We start from the raw sequence: 22,054 nt of genomic DNA, 5'->3' as shown, positions 1-22,054 counted from the left end.
AAATTTACTGTGGATATTACACAATAGGTGAGGAGGTGAACAGAAAAGCAAAGAAATAAAGAACAGTAGAAATGGGGTGGAATTTCAAGTAGCTGAATTTTAGTAGTTTTTTTTTAGTTATCTTAAAAAACTATTATAGAAGTATAGCTGCTTTTTAGTGGAAAGATTCAGTAATAGTTGGAAACATCATGAGGAAAGGTAATCTAGGAAGTGGTGACTAAATGAAAGGTGTGTGTGCATACACACCGATGTACAGCTTTGTATGTGTGTACATATTCACACACACAAACATACATAAAAGAAATCTGCGGGTCAAGATGATGTACACTCAGGGGGGTTAAAAGATGCAGTGGAGAAAAAGGAACATGGCAGTATCTCCGAAAGAAACCAATTTTGCGCAGCCAGAAAGAAACCCAGAAAGAAACCAATTTTGCCAGATGTTTGTTTCAAGCAAAATGTCAGTGTTGCGTACAAAGAGAACACTTGGGGGAAGAATAAACTTTTAACAGCTGCCATTATTCTATTAGAACAGTTTTTATAGAGGAGAATGAAGTGGTATAATGAGGAACGGTATATTTGATTTAGTTTACATGATTCTTCAGTCTCTAGTGTTTAGTCTCTTCTCTGTTTTTCTGTGAGGGATTTATTAGCATTTGCTGGTTCTTTGCTTTCTCAGACAACAAATTTGTATTGGGAATAGCAGCCTGATGTTGTTTGAAATGTGACTGCTACCTTCTGTATTGTGGTAATTCAAGCAGGAACATGGTTGGGTGCCAGCAATTCAGACCCAGGGTCTGGATGCAGAATGCAGAACGATGTGGGGGAAAAAGCCAGCTTTTGTCCTTGCAGCTTGTAACAGTAATTTACACGGCTGGAGCTTCCCAATTAGTGTAATATACTGAAGTGGATGTTCTAAATACAGTTTCTGTTGCACTAAAATACTGATTGCATGCTACATAAGATGGAGTTGCACAGATGCAAACCTAGTTAATGAACACAGTAGTTCCTGCTGTAAGACGTAGGGTAGTGTTGATTTTAAGACAATTGACCATATGTAGTAGGTGGCTGTTAGCTACATTTAATGAGGTGAATCTGCACCTGTGTACGTCTTCTGTCTTCAACCTATATTTGTTTTTATAAATCTTTAGCAAACTACTGTTTAAAAGGAGGCTGAATTCAATGTCACCTGTTTTTATATCTACATGTCTTAAAGTGCTTTCTGTGTTAGACCTCTAAATGTGAATATTTCTTGTGTGTAGGAGGGGAGCAGCCAATACCTCTTTGGAATGAACACGATGGCACAACTGATGGAGAAAAACCAAAAATTCTTCTTTACTCATTGAGCCTACAGTTTAAGGTAATCGTATAATGGCAAAACAGTGGTTCTAGATGCTACTAATGGCTGAACAGTTTGGTTTCTACGTGACAGCTAATTGCATCAAGCATATCTGCATGAAGAAAAAGATCTAACTCCAAGTTTGGTCTGTATAATCTTTTAAGATAGCTTAGTGGCATTGCATAAAAAATGAGTTAGGAAAAGTCATTATGCCCTCCTTTTTTTGGCTGTGCAATGAGAAGAGTTTTTTGTTTTATTACCCACTTCTCTTTCTGTCTCTGAACCACATCCTAATAACTGTCTTCCTTATTCATTAGGGAATTCAAGTGACAGCTACAACTCCCTCAATGAGAGCTGTGAGATTTGAAACTGGATTGATAGAACTTGAACTCTCAAACAGACTACAAACCAAAGCAATGCCTGGAAGTAGCAGCTACCTCAAACTGTTTGGGAAATGCCAGGTGGATTTAAATCTGGCACTAGGACAGATTGTTAAACATCAGGTTAGTGCTCAATATCCTTCCTTCCATGTGGTGTTCAGACCCAATAGAGCATGATCCTAAAAATATAGAAACAAGCCAAGAGGCTGTCCTAAATTGCTGTTTTTGTGTGTGTGTGTGTGTGTTTTTTTTTTTTCCTTTTTTTCTGATCAGGCTCTGGAGTGAGTATAAACTGTGGAGGGCTTTTTTGTTTTGTCTTTTTTTTTTTTTATAGAAACTTAAGCATTCTGTAGTGCACAATTGTAGAAATGCTTCCTGAATATTCCTGAATATACTCATTTTTTAAAGTAGTTTAAAATAAATCTTCTCACTTGAGTCTAGAAGTGGGTGAAGATAGCTTTTCAGAAAAAATAGAAAATTTTCACATACGTGCATCGAAGTAGTAAGGAGTCAACTGTGGAATTTTGTTAATACTCTTAAAATTTATTAGTCATTTGTAGCAGTAATGCCCTTGCTATAGAGTCAAATTCAAAGTTTTCATCAATATTGTTATCATTTTTAGGGTACATGCATGAAGTAATAAGGTTTGTTAGACCTGCATTCTGGCCTAGTTTGTCTGGCATAGTCTGACAGTTTTAGCTCTGATTTTTAAACCCACTTGCACTTCTAATCGCTAACTCTATGATACAAAAATATTTTGTGATGCCTAGAAAAAAAAATACAAGTCTTAGCATCTATAAATGTACTGTCTCCATAAAGGACACGGATATATAAATAGTCACTTTATTTAACATTTTATGATAAATAAGAAAATTAACACTGATTAGAATCTGATAGGAGGAAACTGAATATCCTCAAAGGAGGTTTGGATAGAAAAGAAAAGGGGAAAGAAGAGTTTTTTACTTCTTGTTGTAATCTTATATTTTGTCAAATAAAGAAATTTATTTTTCCTCCTCTGTGTCACAAACCATTCCCCCTTCCTATTTTTGAATGTTCTAAGGTATATGAAGAAGCTGGCTCAGATTTTCATCAAGTTGCATATTTTAAGACAAGAATTGGATTAAGAAATGCTCTCCGAGAAGAAATCAGTGGCTCATCGGATAGAGAAGCTGTCCTTATTACTTTGAACAGACCAATTGTTTTTGCTCAGCCTGTGGCCTTTGATAGAGGTATGGAAGAGACAATTGCTACAAATCTGTTTTCATCCTGAGCAAGCTACATTTTTTTGGCAAAGAGGCTTGATTATCAAAGATTTAGTTTATTTCAAGCCAAATCAAAATGTTTGGTAAAATAAGGTAGCTGAGAAATTGAGGAGATCTACTGCATGCCAACAGATCAATAATGGATAATGTCAAAAATTTCATTTGCTGAGCGATTAGTTCTCAGGTGGCTTGGAGGAGGTTACTTTTGTAAGTATTTTCTATATATGAGAACAGCATTGTTTTCTGTATTTTAGTGTTATTCTTGTCCTTTGCAGCATGAGCCTCTTCAGTACATCCTCAGTGTGTGCATGTGTTTGTATATGCATATCTACAGTCTTAAAAATAAAGGAGAAAAAGTAAAAATTGAAAAGAATAAGATTTTTTAGTGAATGTGCATTTTTCTGTTATGTTTTCATTTCAATTAAGCATTTCTGTTTTCTTTGTAAAGCTGTGCTGTTTTGGTTGAATTACAAAGCTGCATATGACAACTGGAATGAGCAGAGAATGGCTTTGCATAAAGACATTCATATGGCCACAAAAGAAGTAGTAGATATGCTGCCTGGAATCCAACAAACCTCTGCGCAAGCTTTTGGGACCCTGTTTCTTCAGCTGACTGTCAATGACTTAGGAATTTGCCTTCCAATCACAAACACACCTCAGGTAATTGTGTTTACTAGAAAGCAGCAATTCAAGATATTGTTTGGATAGATGTGATGCTTTTGAAACTTCCTGCAGAGGAAGAAGGAAAAATAGAGAAGGAAAACATACAAGAAGATATGAGAACAGGATTAGTTTTCTAAGTGGGAACTATAAACATTATTAAATGTATATATGACATCACTTTAACTTTGCAATCTTCAGTCAATTCTCTCGGATTTTCTTTTTCCAGTCTAACCACACTGCAGATCTTGACACTGGCTCTGCTTTAGTCCTGACTATTGAGAGCACGTTAATCACTGCCTGCTCCTCAGAGTCCTTAGTTAGCAAAGGTCACTTTAAAAACTTCTGTATCCGCTTTGCTGATGGCTTTGAGACAAGTTGGGATGACTGGAAACCAGAAATAAGAGGAGATCTAGTCATGAATGCATGTAAGTGGCTGTGATTTCATACTGCACAGTAGTATTTCAGATGTAAATCCCCTTTTTTACCCTTTGCTGTGCCTTTTAAACTGCTGATTTTTCCCCATAAATGTAAAGAAAAGACTTTGGCCTGTTGAAAGCAAAATAATACAAGTCTAAAAGGTTGTATTACTGTTAAATTACTGTTGCTTTCCTTTATTAAGAGATTTGTTACTGTATGTCTTCCACAAGCGTTGATTTTTTAGTTTTGTCTGAGATGTTGAAAGAGGTCCATGTATAGCTTTTATGTAATGTCATAAGATCCAAATAAGTTTTTAGTGTTCTAATGTAGATCTTAATTTACATCACACTGAAGTTGCAAACCTTTAAATAGAATCTCAAGTTGATATAAACTTGGATGTAACCACATAAATTCACTGTACCAAATAAGAATGAAGTCATTCAGTGGGAATTAAAACTTAAACTCCAATCCAATACCAATTACACTTAAGTTGCAGAGGGACTTGAGGGGGAATTTTGAAAGGCTGATCTAAAGCAACTTTGACTCTGCCTAACCAGTATATGTGCTTTGTATATAGGTGTTGTACCAGATGGTACATATGAAGTATGTTCTAGGACAACAGGGCAAGCTGCAGCAGGTAATACACTTTTAAAATAATTTAATTCCTGTATAAATAAAGCTTTCATAAATCATGAAAATTAAATCCTTCTATAACCATGTTGTAATTTGATTGGTGCTTTTGTTTTTTGTGGATTTTTTTTGTCCTTAGTATCTTGTTTTCTTTTGTAGAACTGTTCTGCTGTTCCAGGTTTTAAGTTCAGTCAGTAACACTGGCTTTAGATTTTTACCTCTAGGGAAACACAGTGTGTGTAACTTTGCCCATTGGTTGGAGCATAGTCCTTTATAACAGCAGTGCTATTATTCCAGAGGCAACTCCTGGTCTTCCCGAACTCTCTGTCCTGCTGAGTTCTGACATTCTTCAAAGTCTTGAAAAATACTTGGCACTGTCTGTCTTAGTCATCATATCTGCTGCTTGATGGTTCTCATCTGCCTACCCAGATTTTGGACCTGCGATGTCTCCTATCCCCATAGTTTTGCTTGTGATGACACTCACTCATGGCACTCACTCATGGTGGCACTCATTAGAAAAATCCGGGGGAAGACATGGTACCATAGTATTTGACAGACACATTATATGTATATTATAACATCTTTGAACATCACTGTTACAGGACTTAAAATGGTTTAAAAAGAAAGGAAAAAGTGACTTTTTTTCATGCAGATGGACATCCTTTAGGCTTTCTGCTTCTAGAAATCCTGTTCTGAACTTGGAGTTCTACTGAGTGTATATATAATATATATATATATTAGGAAATATTAACTTAAGATCTGTGAAATAGTTAAAACATGTTTCAGCTGTAAATGATTTTTTTTATCGAAGTTATTCCCAAGTGGGCAGAAAAGACAGTGCTTCATAACTGACAAATGCTGCATTGTCTAACTAATACAAAATTCACTGCGGGGGATTTTGTTTGTTTATCTTCTTAAAACAAAATAAAAACAAACTGGTTAAGCATTATATATATATTTTAAATAATTACAGAAAGTAGCAGTGCTGGAACCTGGACACTGAATGTGTTATGGAAGATGTGTGGTATCGATGTTCATATGGATCCAAACATTGGAAAAAGACTGAATGCTTTAGGCAACACCCTCACAACACTGACAGGAGAAGAAGATATTGATGATATTGCTGATCTCAACTCTGTGAACATAGCTGATCTGTCAGATGAGGATGAAGTTGACACTATGTCACCTACCATACATGCAGTAAGTGATTCAACCAAAATAAGTACTATTGATTGAAGAAGTCTTGACAAAGATTTCAGTAATATGGAAAGGTCTTAGTCTTGAGTTTTTTGAGCATAACATGGTAGTCTCTATGGGTCATATAACTTGTGTTCCAAAAAAAAAAAAAGTTATCTTTCTAACACCATACTTCAAAGGCAAGAAGTCACAGAATGTATTTCTGCTGTTGTTATATATAAATTTGGATTTGGAAACATGGAAATATGACACCTATCTTCAGGAACCTGAACTGGAAAAGCTGTGACTATAGATAGTTCTTTTAGATAGTAAATTATTAACATAAGCAAATTAGGAAAACTTTTTTTTTGGTACTTCTACTCAATATGCTGCTAACCTCATTTTTTTGGTTTCACATTAAGCTATTTTAACAGGTGTTCTTTAATGGCTGTTGTAAATGTCTCTTGCCTGCCGATGTTGAAAACATCCCAGAACACTAATGTTCCTGTTTGTTGTTTAGAAATCAGGTGGAGGTTCATTATATGGAGATGCACGCAAGCTAACATTTGGGCAGCGGATTGTAAATCACCTGCTGGGTTTGAGCCCTCCAAACCATCGATACTCTGTTCCTGTAGACTATCTGTGGGGGTCAGCGAAGTGTGATTCTCTTCAGTCTAGCAGATCACATATGAAAGCAGGCAGATCCTGCTCATGGGGACATGTATGTAGTAGTTATAGTGCGTCTAACTGAATGATGGGGTTTGGATCACTGGAAGAATTCCAATCAGCTGCCTTCTGAGTTGAAATGATTCTTTTGCATGCGCTAGTCCAAATTTTAAGGTGTGAAATTCACTTCACTGTTGAATCATATTTACGTCCGATTTTTGATGAGGGCATTAACTAAATCTTCATTTTAAATAGGAAATTGTTGATCACCGACGGCAGGGAGCTTCTAGTATCCAAACTGGAGAACAGCGAGGAAGAAAATTTGTGAAACGTTTAGTTGATATTAGAGAACTCAACGAGCAAGCTAAAGTTATTGATGACTTAAAGTAAGTTGGATTTTGCTTTAATTCACACAAAGTTTGGGAATAACAAACTGCAGCTGACTTCTTTTCTTTCCTTATCTTGCAGCACTATGATTTTCAAGTGTAAATTGCTCTTTTTCTCCCTTCTTTATTTAATAAATACAAAATGTCCTTTCTGAATCTGTCAGAAAAAAATATATATGCAAGTACTCTGTCAAATTTCTCAAGTTCTTTCCAAAGTGTCCAGTTAGTCTATATTCTTTCTGGTTCTCCATTACAGCTATGATTATGGTCAGTTTCCTGCTGATTCAAAGTTGTAGTTACTCCTTGACTTATTATCATGACTGCTTTGGCAAAGTGTATTGCTTTATAACTGTAATAAGCTTAGTCTTCTCCACTGAAAGAAGAAACTTTATAATCAACTCTTTGTCTAGTGTACGTGATATTTTAAAATTAAATCACGTATGCTGTATTTAATAAAAACTCCGATGAAAGAATTACGTAAAATTTCTTTATCTGTGAATGTCACTATTTTTCAGTCATGGTTTGGGCTTTTTTTTTGTCATCTAAGACAGGCTAAGACTTACTTATCTGTCTGGGATGGGAATATAGAGCGTGGTGATTATGCTAAATAATAAAGTGGAGATGCTTGATTTTTTGTACTTGGAATAAAAGAGTTGTTAGCATCCACCAGAGCACTCATATCTGAACTTTGGATTTTAGGTTAAGTGTTTCTTCTAATGTGAGTTCAGTAATCAAAGTTACGTTTTGTCTCTCTGTCTTCTCAATGTACAAGGGCTACAGGAAAGTGAGATTCTTTGAGAATAGCAGAAACTTCACAGTTTTCGTAATTATTCAGTGGTGTGCTTTTTGTTTTTCTTCAGAATGTAGTCTACTGTAGATGGCTGTCATAGATGTGACAGGACTTTGGACTGTCACAACAGAAGGGCTTTTCTTCATTCTGCTGAGGAGTCTCAGATTTGCCCATTATGTTTGGGTGTAATTAAACAACTGTCACATGATTGAAAGTATATAAGAAGTTCTTAAATCCTAGTGTTAGAGCTAGTACTTTTTGAAATCAGAGAGTTGCATAGCCATTCTTATTCTCCACCTTAGTTAGCATAATGTTAGAACTGTTGTTTGTGGTCTCTTTGCATGCAACCTTGTTCTGTGTCCTCTGTCTACATTGCTAATTGATTTGGAGACCAAAACATTAAAATCAAGAAGTCCTCTTCAAGAACAAAATGTAACTGACAAAAAGTTGTGTGATGAAACAAGGATAAATCTTTCTGGAGCTGTATTTGGCACTGATGAAACTACTGAAAAAAAATGAGAAAATGGGATATTTTCCAGGGAAAGCAGAACATCATTGCAACACAGATTTTGAAATGGTGAACATAGTGCTACGTATTTCTAAGATAACCATCCCATGATTTTTCTCCAGAAAATTAGGTGCAAGTGAAGGAACCATAAATCAAGAAATTCAGCGCTATCAGCAACTGGAATCAGTGGCTGTGAACGATATCCGCCGAGATGTGCGAAAAAAGCTGCGTCGATCCAGTATGAGGGTGAGCAGGATGAATTGACTTCAAAAATTTCATAGCACTTGCATTGCATATTTTATTTTCTGGAAAAAAAAAATGGCTTAAAAAAAAAGAGTTAGAAAAAGATTAAGAATATCAAACAATATAGGTGCCCTTTTAGCCATAGGAGGTGGGAAAGGGTGTTTTCTCCCCTATAATAACAGGGATAGAAAGATGGAAATTTTACAAGTACTGTAATGTAGATGGGTTTATTGCACATTCACGAGATCAGAACATATGTATTTGAAGATATAGTCCGCTCTTCACTCTTAGAGCATTTTGAAATGGTTCTTTATTGGACTGATGAATACAAATGCAAGCACATTACCAGCCTGGGCAAGCGATAGATGCGTATTGTATTCCATTTGGTGTGTATGTTTTCTGTAAGCAAGTTCTGTATAGAAATGAACATTAAATTTCCAGCATTAAGTGCTGTAAAAATAAAAACAAGCTACTAAGGCAGTAGAAGAAACTGCACAAAAAAGCAACAACTTTTGCAGCTAGTCCACAGATTTGTGGCTGTCACCCCAGACACTGGGAACAAAAGTGACAGAACATGCACAAGTGTATCAGCTTCAAGTATGATGCTTCATTAAAGAGGGAAGTCAAATAATAATTTGTTGGCAGCTCTGTCACAGGTGTTCTCATTCTAGCTCATGTTCTTCTATTGTAAGTGGTATGTAGGGAGGATGTCTGTCAGAGTGGTTGGAATATTAACTTTGGGCATACTTTTCTACCAATTCCAGCAAGTGTAAAAGGTGAAAGTTTATCAGCATTTGCCAGTGTTTTCATCTGTCCCTCTGGATAGAGATGCATTATAATTATTACAAAACAAAAATCTATTTTTGCTTTACTGGCACACCTGCGTAAAGTAAGACTTCAGCTTTCTGGAATTTATTTCTCATTAACCTCAGTGTTGCATTTAAATGTTGTTCTTGGTTTAGGCTGCTTCATTGAAAGACAAATGGGGTCTCAGCTACAAACCCAGCTACAGCCGATCAAAGAGTATTTCAGCATCAGGAAGACCACCTCTGAAGAGAATGGACAGAACAAGGTAAACTGGGAATTTCAGATCTGTGATGGCAACAACAGCATGTGGAAGAGGAACCATTGGCCATTAGATTTTTTTACTTTTTTTTTTTACTACACAGCAGGAGTTGTATGTGGTTGAACTGGATAGGAGGAGGTCATTTTGGAAGATGGGTAAACTCATTTGAAAAAGTAATTTTTCACTCTTAGGCAGACTTAAGTGGCATGTCAAATAAATGTTTCTACTTGCATGCACAGAGAAAAAAAACACAGGGCTTTTTAATAGAATCCTGCCTTTGTGACATATTGAAGAAAACTTGCATATAAGGCAAAAAGGCATAGTGTAAAAAAATTTGATTTTTACATTTGATTCTCAATCGTCTGCTTTTGAGAAGGGCTGTTTTAATGAGAGAAGGGAAGGGGCATTCCTTTAGTTTGTGAATGATAACTTGCTGTAATCTCCTCGCCTGTATAATATGTGCTTTTTTTGTTTCATCATTTGTCTGCTGAGCAAACTACACTTGCATAAAGACACCTTTCAGTAAAGTATTTGCATTGGTTTTAGAATATCCACATCTGAGTCTGTTGCTTCTGTAGGCCTGGCTGCTGAGTTCAGAGTTCGGAATTAAAGATATGCTGCGTAATTATATATTAAATATAAAAGACTTTAAAATAAAGGTGGAGATGAATGTTAGAATTCTTTGATTTTTTTTTTATATATAAGAATAAAAATTCTTTGTAGAAATTTGTTTATGTTTTAAATTTGAACGCTTAAATAAGTGAATGGAAACTTATAAATAATTCAGGTGTGAAAAATATCAGACAGCAGAAATTCCAGAATAAAAACCAGCTTTAAATAAAGGTATTCAGAAGTTTATTTTTCAAGGTACCTTTGAAAAGAAATTGTTCTTCAGAATTAATTAGCATAATTGATTATTAAAGCCGAGTAAGAGTTGAAGGTATGAATGTTCTAGTTCAAGATCTGTTGGATGAAACCCACTTTTCTACCTTTTCACAAGGTTACCTGAAGAGAACTAGAAGTTGTATAGGAAATACAATTAGGCTTTTGTGTTGCTCTGTCAATTATTCTTCTGGCTAGGATGATAAGAAACAAAGCAGTGGAAAAACTTAAGTACTTTGGTTGTGAATGAATAGTAGTAAGTATGTAAGGCCAAATAATTAATTTCACTTGGATGAGAAAATGCATAATCTGCCAATGTGTTTTATGCACCATTTGGTAGATCATGTGTATCTTGCTTTTTTCTATAATTTCTGCATGTTGGCTCAGGATTAAAAAAAGTCACATAAATAAATAAGGCAGATAGTGTTTAGCAATAGACTATTTGCCAAGTAGCGAGTAGCTGCCTTCTCTTTCCTTCGCCCCTCCTTTTTTTCCTTTTCATGTACCATTTCGTAAGTGCTCCAATTATGATAAAATACTTGTCTTCTTAACAAAATTTTAAGTATCGACTATGCTTTTTTATTGTCTTGTATTCATGTAGGTAAATGTTTGCATTAATGTAACATCCTGTAGGAAAACTAAACAAGATGTTGTGTTTTGTTTTTTGTTCATAGCTCTCGACTTGGAGACAGTGAAGATCTCCCAGATATCCGGGTAGATGCTGCATCTCCTGGGCCAAGAGTAACTTTCAACATCCAAGATTCTGTAAGAATTACTTTATATGCCATACAATTGTATGCCCTATGCCATTTTATCACAAGTTCCATGAGATGGGTACACCTAGACAGACCTGAATTGCTTCCATGTTTTTATGTGTGTGTGCCTCAAATGACTGATGTTTGGAAGATAGGTTTGTTTTGACAGAAGATAGATGTGTTTTGAGTGTTAAGAACTAACTATTAACAAGTTCTTAATTGTTAATCTTAACAGTTAAGATTAGCAATCTTAATTGATTGCTAATGATGACATTAGCAATCAATTGAAACATTAGGGAAAATATTAGTATTATTTTGTTGGGTTCTTTAGGTTGGCGTAATAATAATACAGTTCTGTTGGAGTTTTTACTAGGTGTGTGCAAGAATCATCTAATAGTGTTTATGTTTAAATATATTTAAACTTTTGGAAACAGGTATTAATAAGTTTGCTGTAGCCCTACAGGAATAGCCTTTTGTGTGTCTGAGACTGATTGTTAAATCTTCAATTTTGTTTCAGTTGCTATATTTTCTTATTTTACAAATATTGCGGTTATGTTGTTTTTTCATGGCTGAGATTACTACAATTGTTTTAATTTTTCTTTTTCTTTTCACTTCTAATTAAGTTGAATAAAACAGTTTTGGGGATTGCACAACAATCCAGCTGTCCAGGGGAAGGGTATTTTCAGGTATTTCTGAGAAGGAACAATCTTTGCCAGAGAACTAATTTACCTTGCAGGGAGCTGCTTTTCAATATTCCATCTCTTTAGCATGAAGCTAAACAGAATGTATATCAAATCTAGAAGTATTTAAATATGTAAAGTAAAGAGAAAAATATGATAGGCTGTTGATGAGCTTTCTGAGTCTATCCTCACGTACACCTAAAACTTAGTAGCCTTTTAAAAATGAATTACTTGACTTTTGAGCATATGTTTGTGAAGACTCTGATCAAGGCTGCTGTAAAGTGACATAAGTTTAGACTTAAGAATGTGCTTTGGAAGGATTTTAGTGTGTGCAGGTGTCCTCGTCTGTTGCATTGTGTTAAAATTGCAGTCATCAACACCAGTACAAAATAATTGGTAGGTGGGAGGATGTCTCCTCACACTTTATTCTGTTGGAATTCCTATATTTAATGCAGAGAAAGACATTTTCAAATCATAGTGAGCAAGAAATGTTTCAAAACTTAACACATAGAGAGCAAATAGATTTTTTAACATGCTTTAAAAAAAACCACAAACATATTTAGGGATAAAAGCAGCAAGGTTTGTAGGTTTTTTCTTTAAATAAATAAAAACAAAAACGGACCCCCAAACAACTTTAGAGATAGCAACATACCTTTTACACCTTCCAACTCACCTTATCCTTTTAGGAAATAAATCCTTGTTTCTGAGAGTGGAGGAGAAATCAAATGTAGAAATGTGCTTTGCACATTTAAATGTCTTCACCATCCTGCTTTTGTTGTTGTTGTTGTTGCTCCTTAAAGCTATCTTACCTTATATATATATATAAAATACAAAAAATAAACTATATATATATATACATAAATATATATTTAAAAAAGCCCAGTTAGGTTAAGTTTTGTTGGTGTAACAAAATGTTACCAAATACTTAGAAGTGTCAAATGTTGAATATTCCTCCCTCTCATGCCCCCAAACTCTTACTGACATTATGATGCCAGTTTTTAACTTCAGCACAATTCTCATTTGAATTTGCAGATGATGGCTGTGTAGCTCTATAATAAGACTGTATAGGTAGTGCTGGTGTTATTTTTTTTTAGATATTTTTTTCACATACATGTTAAAGAAGTTAGTGTTTGAAAATTCCTTGTGGTGTTCTTGATGGTAGAAATAAAGATAGGACCCTTTTAGAAAAATGACCTGAAGTTCATTTCATGTCAAAGTACTTTTGTTCAAGATTTTGAGGAGAAGATCAGCCCAGAATTGCAAATTGAGACCGTACATTCTGTGTTAGCATTCATGCACACCTCACTAACGCTTCTGGATACTTCACCCCTTTACAAGGTTGATGATGATTTTTCCTTTCATTCTTTTCTTTCAAAATATGTTTACAATTTACATGAAATGTTTCCATTCCTTCTGATTGTATGAATTGATCAGAGCATGATACATCTTTAGCTAACAGCTTGAGCTCAATCACTAGGTGATGGCAAATGTCTCCACACCAAGCTTTCATTTCTTTCTTTTTCATAATCCATCTTGCAGTTTCTGTACCTGATATCACTGCATTATGAGGAACTTGGGACTGAGAGTTTCCTCATAGCACTCTTGCTTTTCTTTTTATTATTTCCAGAGCTTTCTAATGCATTCTTAATTGAAATACCTGTAGAAATTTAACTACTCTTTGTCTCTTTACAATCAGTTTCCAGAGGAGACAGAAATGGACCTGTTGTCTGTAACTATTGATGGTCCCTCCCATTACTCATCTGCTAGTGAAGGCTCATGTTCGGTATTTGGTTCACCCAAAACTCCAGCAGTCTTCTCACCTGGCATTCCCTTCCAGCCTGAAGAAGGACGTCGGGATGACAGCTTATCATCAAGCAGTGAGGATTCTGAGAAGGAGGATGACCATGACAGAGAGAGGGCATATTTTTATAGGAAACCACCGTAAGTAATGGTCCTAAGGAAGAACGTGGAAATTTCAAAAATGCATTTGAAATATTGAATTTAAGTAAAATTTGAAGGCTAAAAATATCTTCTGGGCACCATGATGTGGGAATGTTATAAAACTAATAGAGTGTTCAAAGAAGGTCTACAAAGATGGTGAAGGGCCTGGAGGGGAAGGTGTGTGAGGAGCAGCTGAGGTCCCTTGGTGTGTTCAGCCCAGAGCAGAGCAGGCTGAGGGGAGGCCTCATGGCGGCCTGCAGCTCCCTCAGGAGGGGAGCGGAGGGGCAGGCGCTGAGCTCTGCTCTCTGGGACAGCGACAGGACCCGAGGGAACGGCATGGAGCTGGGACAGGGGAGGGTCAGGCTGGGGGTTAGAGAAAGGGTCTGCACCCAAGGGTGGTCGGGCACTCGGACAGGCTCCCCAGGGATGTGGTCATGGCACTGAGCCTGGTAGAGTTTAAGAAGCATTTGGACAAGGCTCTCAGACAGACGGTCTGGTTTTGGGGTGGTCCTTTATGGAGCCAGGAGTTGGACTCGATGATCCCTGTGGGTTCCTTCCAACTTGTAAATTCTGTGTTTATAACTCCACAAAATGGATGCAATAATGTGAGCATCATATTAAAAATTAAAAAAAATATATTGTATACGTTTTCATGCCTTTTCTTGATTGAGAATTTAAGCTAAGAATGGCTTAGCTCTTTCTGTTACCATAGCATAAGAAAGTATACTTAGTAGCATATCAATAGAGATGGATCATTGCATTGCTGTATATGAGATAAGGCTTTCTCCAGAAAACTTCTTAAAATGTCATATACTTAGTGTGAACACAGTCTAGAGCGCTTCCTACCATCTGTTCAGGTATATGCTGTGCTAATATCTAATCCATTATTGTGTTGGCAGGAGCACCTCCCGCAAGAAAGCATCAGGCTTTGCTGCTGTCCACCAACTCTTCACTGAGCGCTGGCCAACAACACCTACAAACAGAAGTATGACTGGCACAACCACAGAGAGAAATATTGACTTTGAACTTGATATCAGGGTTGAAATTGATTGTGGAAAATGCGTACTGCATCCCACAACACTTCAGCAAGAACATGATGACATTAGTTTACGAAGGTAAGAGTCTTATTACATAGTGGCTTCATGAAGAAGAGTATTGGTACTTTATTCTGCTTTAGCTGATAAATTCATCCTGATATTTCCATCTCCTAAGTTATTACCATATAATAATTAATGATTAAGTAATTAATGATTCTTAAGCACTGACCTGTTTGAAAAGCACAGAAGATCTATAGATTAGTTTTCTACTACATTGTAGCATCACCACAGGTTGCAGTTGTCATGCCTGAGTATGGCACAGGGGATTGCACTGCTTTAGCAAAAATCAGTGTATGCCTCTCTTCTGATTTTTTTTTCCTTTGGTTTGTTTTTTAATCATTTTATTTTCCATTAACAAAATTTAAGGCTTTCCAAGTACATGGATTCTTATTTATTTTTTCTATTTTTTCCAGCCTCCAAACAAGTAGCTACAACTTCATGAATAAACAGAATGGTTTGACTAATAGTAGGCTATGCATTGCCTCATTGGTCCTAAGGACTCCCATTCTTTCCTGAAAAAGCATGCTAATATTCTCACATTGCTTTGCTTAGTTAAATGCTTTTCTTTTTTTTTTCTAAAACCATATAAAGTGACATGAGTGGTGTTAATAGCATCCAATGTATTTATTTTAGGAGTTATGATCGGAGTTCCAGAAGTTTGGATCAAGAGTCTCCGTCAAAAAAGAAGAAATTTCAAACTAATTATGCATCTACTACTCACTTACTTGCTGGCAAGAAAGTGCCATCATCTCTACAGACAAAATCTAGTGATGTGGAAACAACAGTGTTTTACATTCCTGGGGTGGACGTAAAGGTAAAAGCTGTGTATAACTGAGCAAGGAAACACTTGAGTCTTTCTCTCTGCCGAAATCTGATTTCAAATCCATTGGTGCAGTATATGCAATTTCATAGATACAGAGTGACTCACCAAAGTCTTTTCAGCTCTGTAGGTACTGCTAAGATAGAAATAATGACTCCTGTAATACTACATTCAAAACTGATGATTTCCCCTCATTTTCTTAGGGAGGGAATAAAAATAAAAGCTCGTTTGTACCATCACAAATAGAGCTGTGTCAACTGAAGCTCTGTACAAACAGTGTTTGTGATACTACATAATGAAAAGAATTAAGTTCCACTTATGTTTTGGTGTCTAAGCATTTGTCTTGGATATTTTGTTCTCTGACAGGGAATTTATATTCTACGCTGTTTTAAAATAAAGATGTGTCTGCTTGGTGTCTGTAACTCATAGGAAGGGCAGCTTAGTAGTTGGCCTGTATAACATACAAAGCTCTCATGTTCTTGTACTTGTGATTTGAAATCCTATGGAGTAAGAGCAGGAAAACAGATCACTGCTGCATGGAAGCTTCAGTGCCATAAATCAAATGCTCTTCAGATGAGATAGACTGTTTTTCAGGTCTTCTTCTAGTGGAAAGACTTTGTACGTCCACCTTCTAGTACTCCAGGCTATTTTCAGAGATAAGAGTTATGCCTCAGGTCCTGCCTGTTGCTTTTAGTCAAATTTAGTAATAGCTGTAGATTGTCTACAGCTTTTATTATGTTATGTAATTTTACTGACAGTGTATTGTCTACATATAGGATGTATGAATGCTTGGAATTGCTTTTGTTCTTTTTTATTTTTTTGTGATTTTGTGTATGCAGACTTGTAGTAGAGGATTAGTTTCACCCTGCAGTAATACAGAAAGAAAGCTATGTGGACAGGAAAAATAGCTGGTTGTACAGGAGGTGTAAGGTTTACAGAGAAATAGCTCATTTCCTCCGTTGCTGTGTTTCCTTTTTTTGTTTTCTTTTATAATTTACCTGTGTTTTATACAAAGATTTCAGATCTTTCTGTGCACTGTCTGTATCTGTAGAATATGAGTTGGAATGTAACGTATCTTACAATGATATTTTGGTAAATAATGAAAAAAGCAGAAAGGCGTGGCATAAAACTGCTGTATAGAATTGAGCTATAAAGAACATTAATCTTTCTTTGCTTTCAGTTACACTACAACTCAAAGACTTTAAAGACTGAATCGCCAAATACTTCTCGAGGATCTTCGTTGCCAAGAACCCTTTCCAAAGAGTCCAAGCTGTATGGTATGAAAGATACTGCCACATCTCCTCCTTTATCTAGCACTATCCACAGCAAGACTAACACCTTACTTCCTCCCCAACCCCCACCCATCCCATCAGGTACTTATAGACAATAACCTTCTAAAACTGTCATGGATATATATTTTTCCTTCATATAATCTACCAGCTTTAGATCTGTCTGGACATGAGTGAAAAACATGTTTATCAAACCTTAACTTTGACTGCAGAAACATGATGTTTTGACTGCATGAATGCAGTTCATAAGGCTGCATTTTGAGAAATCTCTGGACAAACCAGTCTCAGTAATATCTGTTAGAGACTCCATATGACAGAGAGAGGCTGTACGGCCTTCTCCCAGTTTTCACTTAACAAAGTAAAGCTTATTACTGAAAAGCAAAGCTTAAGTATCTGTATAAAAAGCAAAGCTTAAGTGTCTGTATAAAAAGTGAGTGCTGATTTACTTTATTCTTCATAATCCGAGAAAAAAAAAAAATCAGATGAATCCTTGCTTTCATACACAATAACATTTGAAGAATACCTTCTAAGTTTTCCACTACTTTTTCCCAAACAAGTAGTGTGTGAAATTCTTTCTGGAATTTTGAGTTTTGTCAATACTATGTGGCATAACCCAATTCCAGAAAGCAGTATTTGTATTAAAGATATTTGTGTTAATCAAAATAGCAGACTAGTGTCCTCAACTGTTGCAGCCAATTAAATAACCATGATTTGGAATAATACGAGTTCTGAAACTTCTGTTTTATCTCAAACGATTCCTGTTTTCAAGTAGGAGCCCGTTGTTACATCATGTCAGATCTAGAGGTATGTAGATTGCACCTCCAACCTCTGAGACATTCACTCTTCTCACCTTTGACATTGGAGTATCACTTTAAAAACAAAGTCAAAACTTTGTCAATATTTTTTAAGCAGGAAAAATTAATAACTGGTATGCTGGGAGAGAACAGTGAAATGTGACACTTTTCCTCAATTGTCCATGCTGTTTAGCCATTAGCTCTTACTTCTTTAAATGACCATCTTCTTCATAATTACTAAGTATTGTGGTATCTTGGTTTATACTACTTCTCAATTTTTTTACATATTTATCTATTCTCTTTTTCTCTTCTACTTGCCTTTTTAATTTTAATCATGTGATGTCCAGTTTTATATCTGTAAGCTTTAGATTTGGAAGGATTTCTGAAAATTACACTTGTAGGATGATATGAGTGTCTCCCAAACCTAAGGATTGCAGTTAGTTTGCTTCTCTATATATTATATTTTTATAATATTCATTAGTTTTGGTTTGTTTTAATACATTGTATTTATTATTATTTATATTACTTTTCCCCTGCAACGGAAACCATCTTCTCTTGCTGTCTTTGATCTGCAATAAGATAGGACAGTCTAAACACAGGGACTGCACAGAATAGTTTACATAGCATGAAAATTTAGTGCTGCTTATTTTAGCAAAGTAAAAGTCTTTTTCATCTCTGTTTTAGTGATTCAATGTTTATATTTTATTTGGAGAGCTTAAAATCAGTATCTCTTATTTGAATATAAATGATATAATTTGTCTCTATTCACTCTAATTGTGGCATTTCATACGGATAGTAATTGAGCTGCTTCTAATACCTTCTGTGAATAATTTGCCAGAAATATCTTTATATTTTTAATAAGCATGGTTCCAAGTGCTAGCCTTTTCCATACATTAAAAGACGGGTCTTTTCCGTTATAGTCTTGCTATCTCCAGACATTAAAAAATGTGGGTTTAGAATCCTGAGTTATTCTTTGCATAAAAATGGTAGGACTTGCCATTTACAGTTTTAATCTTTGAATGTATTTTTTTTTTTTACTGCTTAAACTGTCATTCTTCCCAAACTCATGTATTTTCTTTTCCTAAGTTGTCTTCCATTTCCAGTCAGCTCTGTTTACTTTGCATTGTGTTTGGAGAAGAATTTTGTGTGGCTGATTTCTGTGTTATTAAAAATTAAAAATAAAAAAACATAGGAGTGCTTCATGAAGAACAAGCACAATGCAATTAAATTAAAACACGACAGACTAGTAGTTTTTTTTTACACAGTTTTCTTAGCAAAATATTAAAGTTGATTTTTTTTCTAACTGATCTGATTTATGCCTTTCCAGATGATGGTGCTGAAAATTAGAAGAAACAGCTGTTAGTTATGAAGTATCTTCTAATATTTATCAGTTACAGTTAAATGGTTTTACATTAGACAAATTTATCTTTCAATGTTGCAGCCAAAGGGAAAGGAAGCGGTGGAGTGAAAACAGCTAAACTATACGCATGGGTTGCACTTCAGTCATTGCCAGAGGAAATGGTGATTAGCCCATGCTTATTGGACTTTCTAGAGAAAGCTCTTGAAACCATTCCAATTACACCGATTGAAAGGAATTACGCAGGTAAGTTGCATCTTCATATTTTAGTATTCTAGCATTTCTTTATTGTGTTCTGATGGCATTGAGCTGTATTTTCTTTAAATTCCACTTTCTACTGAGTTCTTGTGTTTCTTAAAAGCTGTTAGTTCACAAGACGAAGACATGGGACAATTTGATATACAAGATCAGTTAGAAGAGTCCACGACATCGTTGGTATCATCATCGACATCAGCATATTCATCCTTCCCTGTAGATGTGGTGGTTTATGTACGAGTTCAGGTGAGGTTTTAAATCGTTTAGTATAGTAAGTAACTTCAATCACAGTCTTTGAGACAGCCTTTGCTTCTAAGTTGTTTGTTTTTTTTAAGTTAAAAAAATATTTTTAGGCGCCTGTTTTGAGATACTGATGTCTAGCATGATAATAGGTAAGATGTATTTCAGTAGAAGTTCTGACATCTTTCCGTCTGTCGTGGTTCCGCCCACTACACCGTCCCGTGGAGACCAACAGAAATTCTGAGAAATCACAAAATTTCCAAGCATTTTTAACCTTTACCTCTTCCTTGTCTCTTTTGGACTTCTCTTGGGAAGATATAGAATCATAGAATATCCTGAGTTGGAAGGGGCCCATAAGGATCATCAAGTCCAACTCCTGGCACCTCACAGGTCTACCCAAAAGTTTAGACCATGTGACTAAGTGCACAGTCCAATCGCTTCTTAAAAATCTTTCATAATTAGTATGTACATCCTGTTATTTGTAGGTACCATTACAAACCAACAGATTTTCTCCTTTTATATGGTAAATGTGAAAATACAGGAATGTACAGTGCTCATCTACATACATGTTCATACTGCTTCATATTTGATGAGTAGACTTTTTGCTTCAGAGGGAATAATGCTACTCCAGACTGAGGCAGAGTACTTGAGCTTGATCTGCATGTTGCTGTTTTTTTTCTGCTTTGCTAAAACAACATTTCTTCATGGTATAAATTTGATTACATTCCCAAATTGAACATCTTCAAAAAAAAAAAGTTTGTTTTATGCTTAGGAAAATTAACCACAACAATCAGTAGCTCCTCTCAACTTTTTCTGTAATCTCATCTAGCCAAGCTAAAGAGTCATTTATAGTTCTTCCATAAGGTGAAACTATGAATTGACCTGGGGAGGAGGAAGAGAGGGGTATGTCCATGTCATATGCTGCATGCAGGATTCCTGTGTTTGTTTTCTAAAAACTGTTTCCAAATAATACTCCTGTTGTTGGAGGGGTTCCCTGTATCTATACAAACTTGCATAGAGTTATCTTATTAATTCTAAAACCAGTCTGAGAAGGTTGTAATTAGCTTATATTTTTAGATATAAATTTATATATATAAATTTACAAGCCAAATTTGGGGTGGTATATATAAAATAAAGCATATTTTATATGCTTTATTAAAAAGTTGAATGTGCTTTATTTCCTCTGTGTTTTAGCCCTCTCAAATCAAGTTCAGTTGCTTGCCAGTATCAAGAGTTGAATGTATGCTCAAGTTGCCATCCCTGGATCTTGTTTTCTCTTCAAACCGAGGAGAACTGGAAACGTTAGGTACAATGTACCCCTCAGAAAGTGTGTCAGTTGGTGGCAGTACTTCACAGAGTTGCTCAAAGAATTCAGTTAGTAAATCTGGAGCACCAGGTAAAATATATATGAATGGCTATACTATATGCAGCTTGTAGCAAAACTAAAATGTTCTTTTGTCTAAAATTGGACAATAAGCTTTGTCTAAAAATAAGCTTTTACAGACCATATGGCTATTTTTCTGTGTCACATTTATCTTTATGTACTATGACCTCAGTAGGGTTGCTTCATGTATCAGTTCTTTACCTTTTGGTAAAAGCTCGCACAGATACAGTATACTGGAATTTTTCTTTCCTTGGTTAAACAAGTTTAGTTGTTTATAAAACTAACCTGTTATAAAAGGCTATTGCCAATACACAGAATATTTAAGCTACGTTGCTACTACAAGGGCGTAATTTGATGTGCATTTGGTCTGTTTAGTATTCCTGCTTTCAGTATTATTTCATGTTTGAAAATGTTTTTGTATTAAAACTAACTTTCAGAAAAAAAAATTGACTTTAGGTTCATCACCTGGACTAGGCAGTCCTCTTGGCAGAACACGCCACAGCAGCAGTCAGTCAGACTTGACTACTTCTAGCAGCAGCTCTTCAGGCCTGAGCTTTACTGCCTGCATGTCTGACTTTTCCCTTTACGTGTTCCATCCATATGGAGCTGGAAAGCAGAAGTCTGCTGTTACTGTTCTAACTCCTGGATCAGCAGCCCTAGGTACAGTACAAGTTCTCATTTGCTGTGGTGAACGTAGTAAGTTTGGCGTGGCTTTCTGAACTGGAGGCTTGAAAAGGCTGTGGAAGATTAAACTCTCTCTTTTCTATTTCTAGGTAATGTGGATGAGGAATCAACTTCGGTCACTGGTCGGAAGGATTCTTTGAGCATTAACCTAGAGTTTGTGAAAGTCAGCTTGTCACGAATAAGGCGCTCAGGAGGTTCTTCCTTTTTTGAGAGTCAGTCTGCAAGTAAAGCTACAAGCAAGATAGATACTACCTTGATAAACATATCTGGTAAGTGCTTTTTTCATTTTAATCCCATCTATTTAGCTAATTAGGGAAATGCTGTTCTAATAACATACTTTATGCTCAGCAGCT

The 22,054-nt window shown here is 35.8% G+C and overlaps 1 protein-coding gene across 13 annotated transcripts in view; it reads left to right on the top strand.

Moving 5' to 3' along the window:
- Window positions 1–22,054, top strand: part of BLTP1 (bridge-like lipid transfer protein family member 1) — a 113,219-nt gene that overhangs the window by 77,784 nt on the left and 13,381 nt on the right. For 5 of the 13 annotated variants that reach the window (XM_038178191.2, XM_038178192.2, XM_038178189.2 and 2 more), the window contains 22 exons: window positions 1,260–1,357; window positions 1,654–1,839; window positions 2,777–2,945; window positions 3,427–3,638; window positions 3,868–4,066; window positions 4,636–4,695; window positions 5,662–5,888; window positions 6,385–6,585; window positions 6,786–6,916; window positions 8,337–8,460; window positions 9,420–9,529; window positions 11,080–11,170; window positions 11,784–11,846; window positions 13,537–13,781; window positions 14,681–14,896; window positions 15,512–15,692; window positions 16,879–17,071; window positions 19,223–19,384; window positions 19,500–19,639; window positions 20,828–21,029; window positions 21,474–21,677; window positions 21,791–21,970. In XM_038178191.2, the coding sequence (XP_038034119.1) occupies window positions 1,260–1,357; window positions 1,654–1,839; window positions 2,777–2,945; window positions 3,427–3,638; window positions 3,868–4,066; window positions 4,636–4,695; window positions 5,662–5,888; window positions 6,385–6,585; window positions 6,786–6,916; window positions 8,337–8,460; window positions 9,420–9,529; window positions 11,080–11,170; window positions 11,784–11,846; window positions 13,537–13,781; window positions 14,681–14,896; window positions 15,512–15,692; window positions 16,879–17,071; window positions 19,223–19,384; window positions 19,500–19,639; window positions 20,828–21,029; window positions 21,474–21,677; window positions 21,791–21,970 (3,594 nt within the window). The remainder of the gene's footprint in view (window positions 1–1,259; window positions 1,358–1,653; window positions 1,840–2,776; window positions 2,946–3,426; window positions 3,639–3,867; window positions 4,067–4,635; window positions 4,696–5,661; window positions 5,889–6,384; window positions 6,586–6,785; window positions 6,917–8,336; window positions 8,461–9,419; window positions 9,530–11,079; window positions 11,171–11,783; window positions 11,847–13,536; window positions 13,782–14,680; window positions 14,897–15,511; window positions 15,693–16,878; window positions 17,072–19,222; window positions 19,385–19,499; window positions 19,640–20,827; window positions 21,030–21,473; window positions 21,678–21,790; window positions 21,971–22,054) is intronic. The other 8 variants (XM_038178194.2, XM_072037478.1, XM_038178195.2 and 5 more) reach the window with 7 other exon arrangements.

This window comes from Anas platyrhynchos, chromosome 4 (genome assembly GCF_047663525.1).
Source record: "Anas platyrhynchos isolate ZD024472 breed Pekin duck chromosome 4, IASCAAS_PekinDuck_T2T, whole genome shotgun sequence".
Lineage (NCBI taxonomy): Eukaryota > Metazoa > Chordata > Aves > Anseriformes > Anatidae > Anas > Anas platyrhynchos.
Note: the sequence above shows the minus strand (reverse complement) of the source record. Positions and strands in the feature narration are given on the sequence as shown.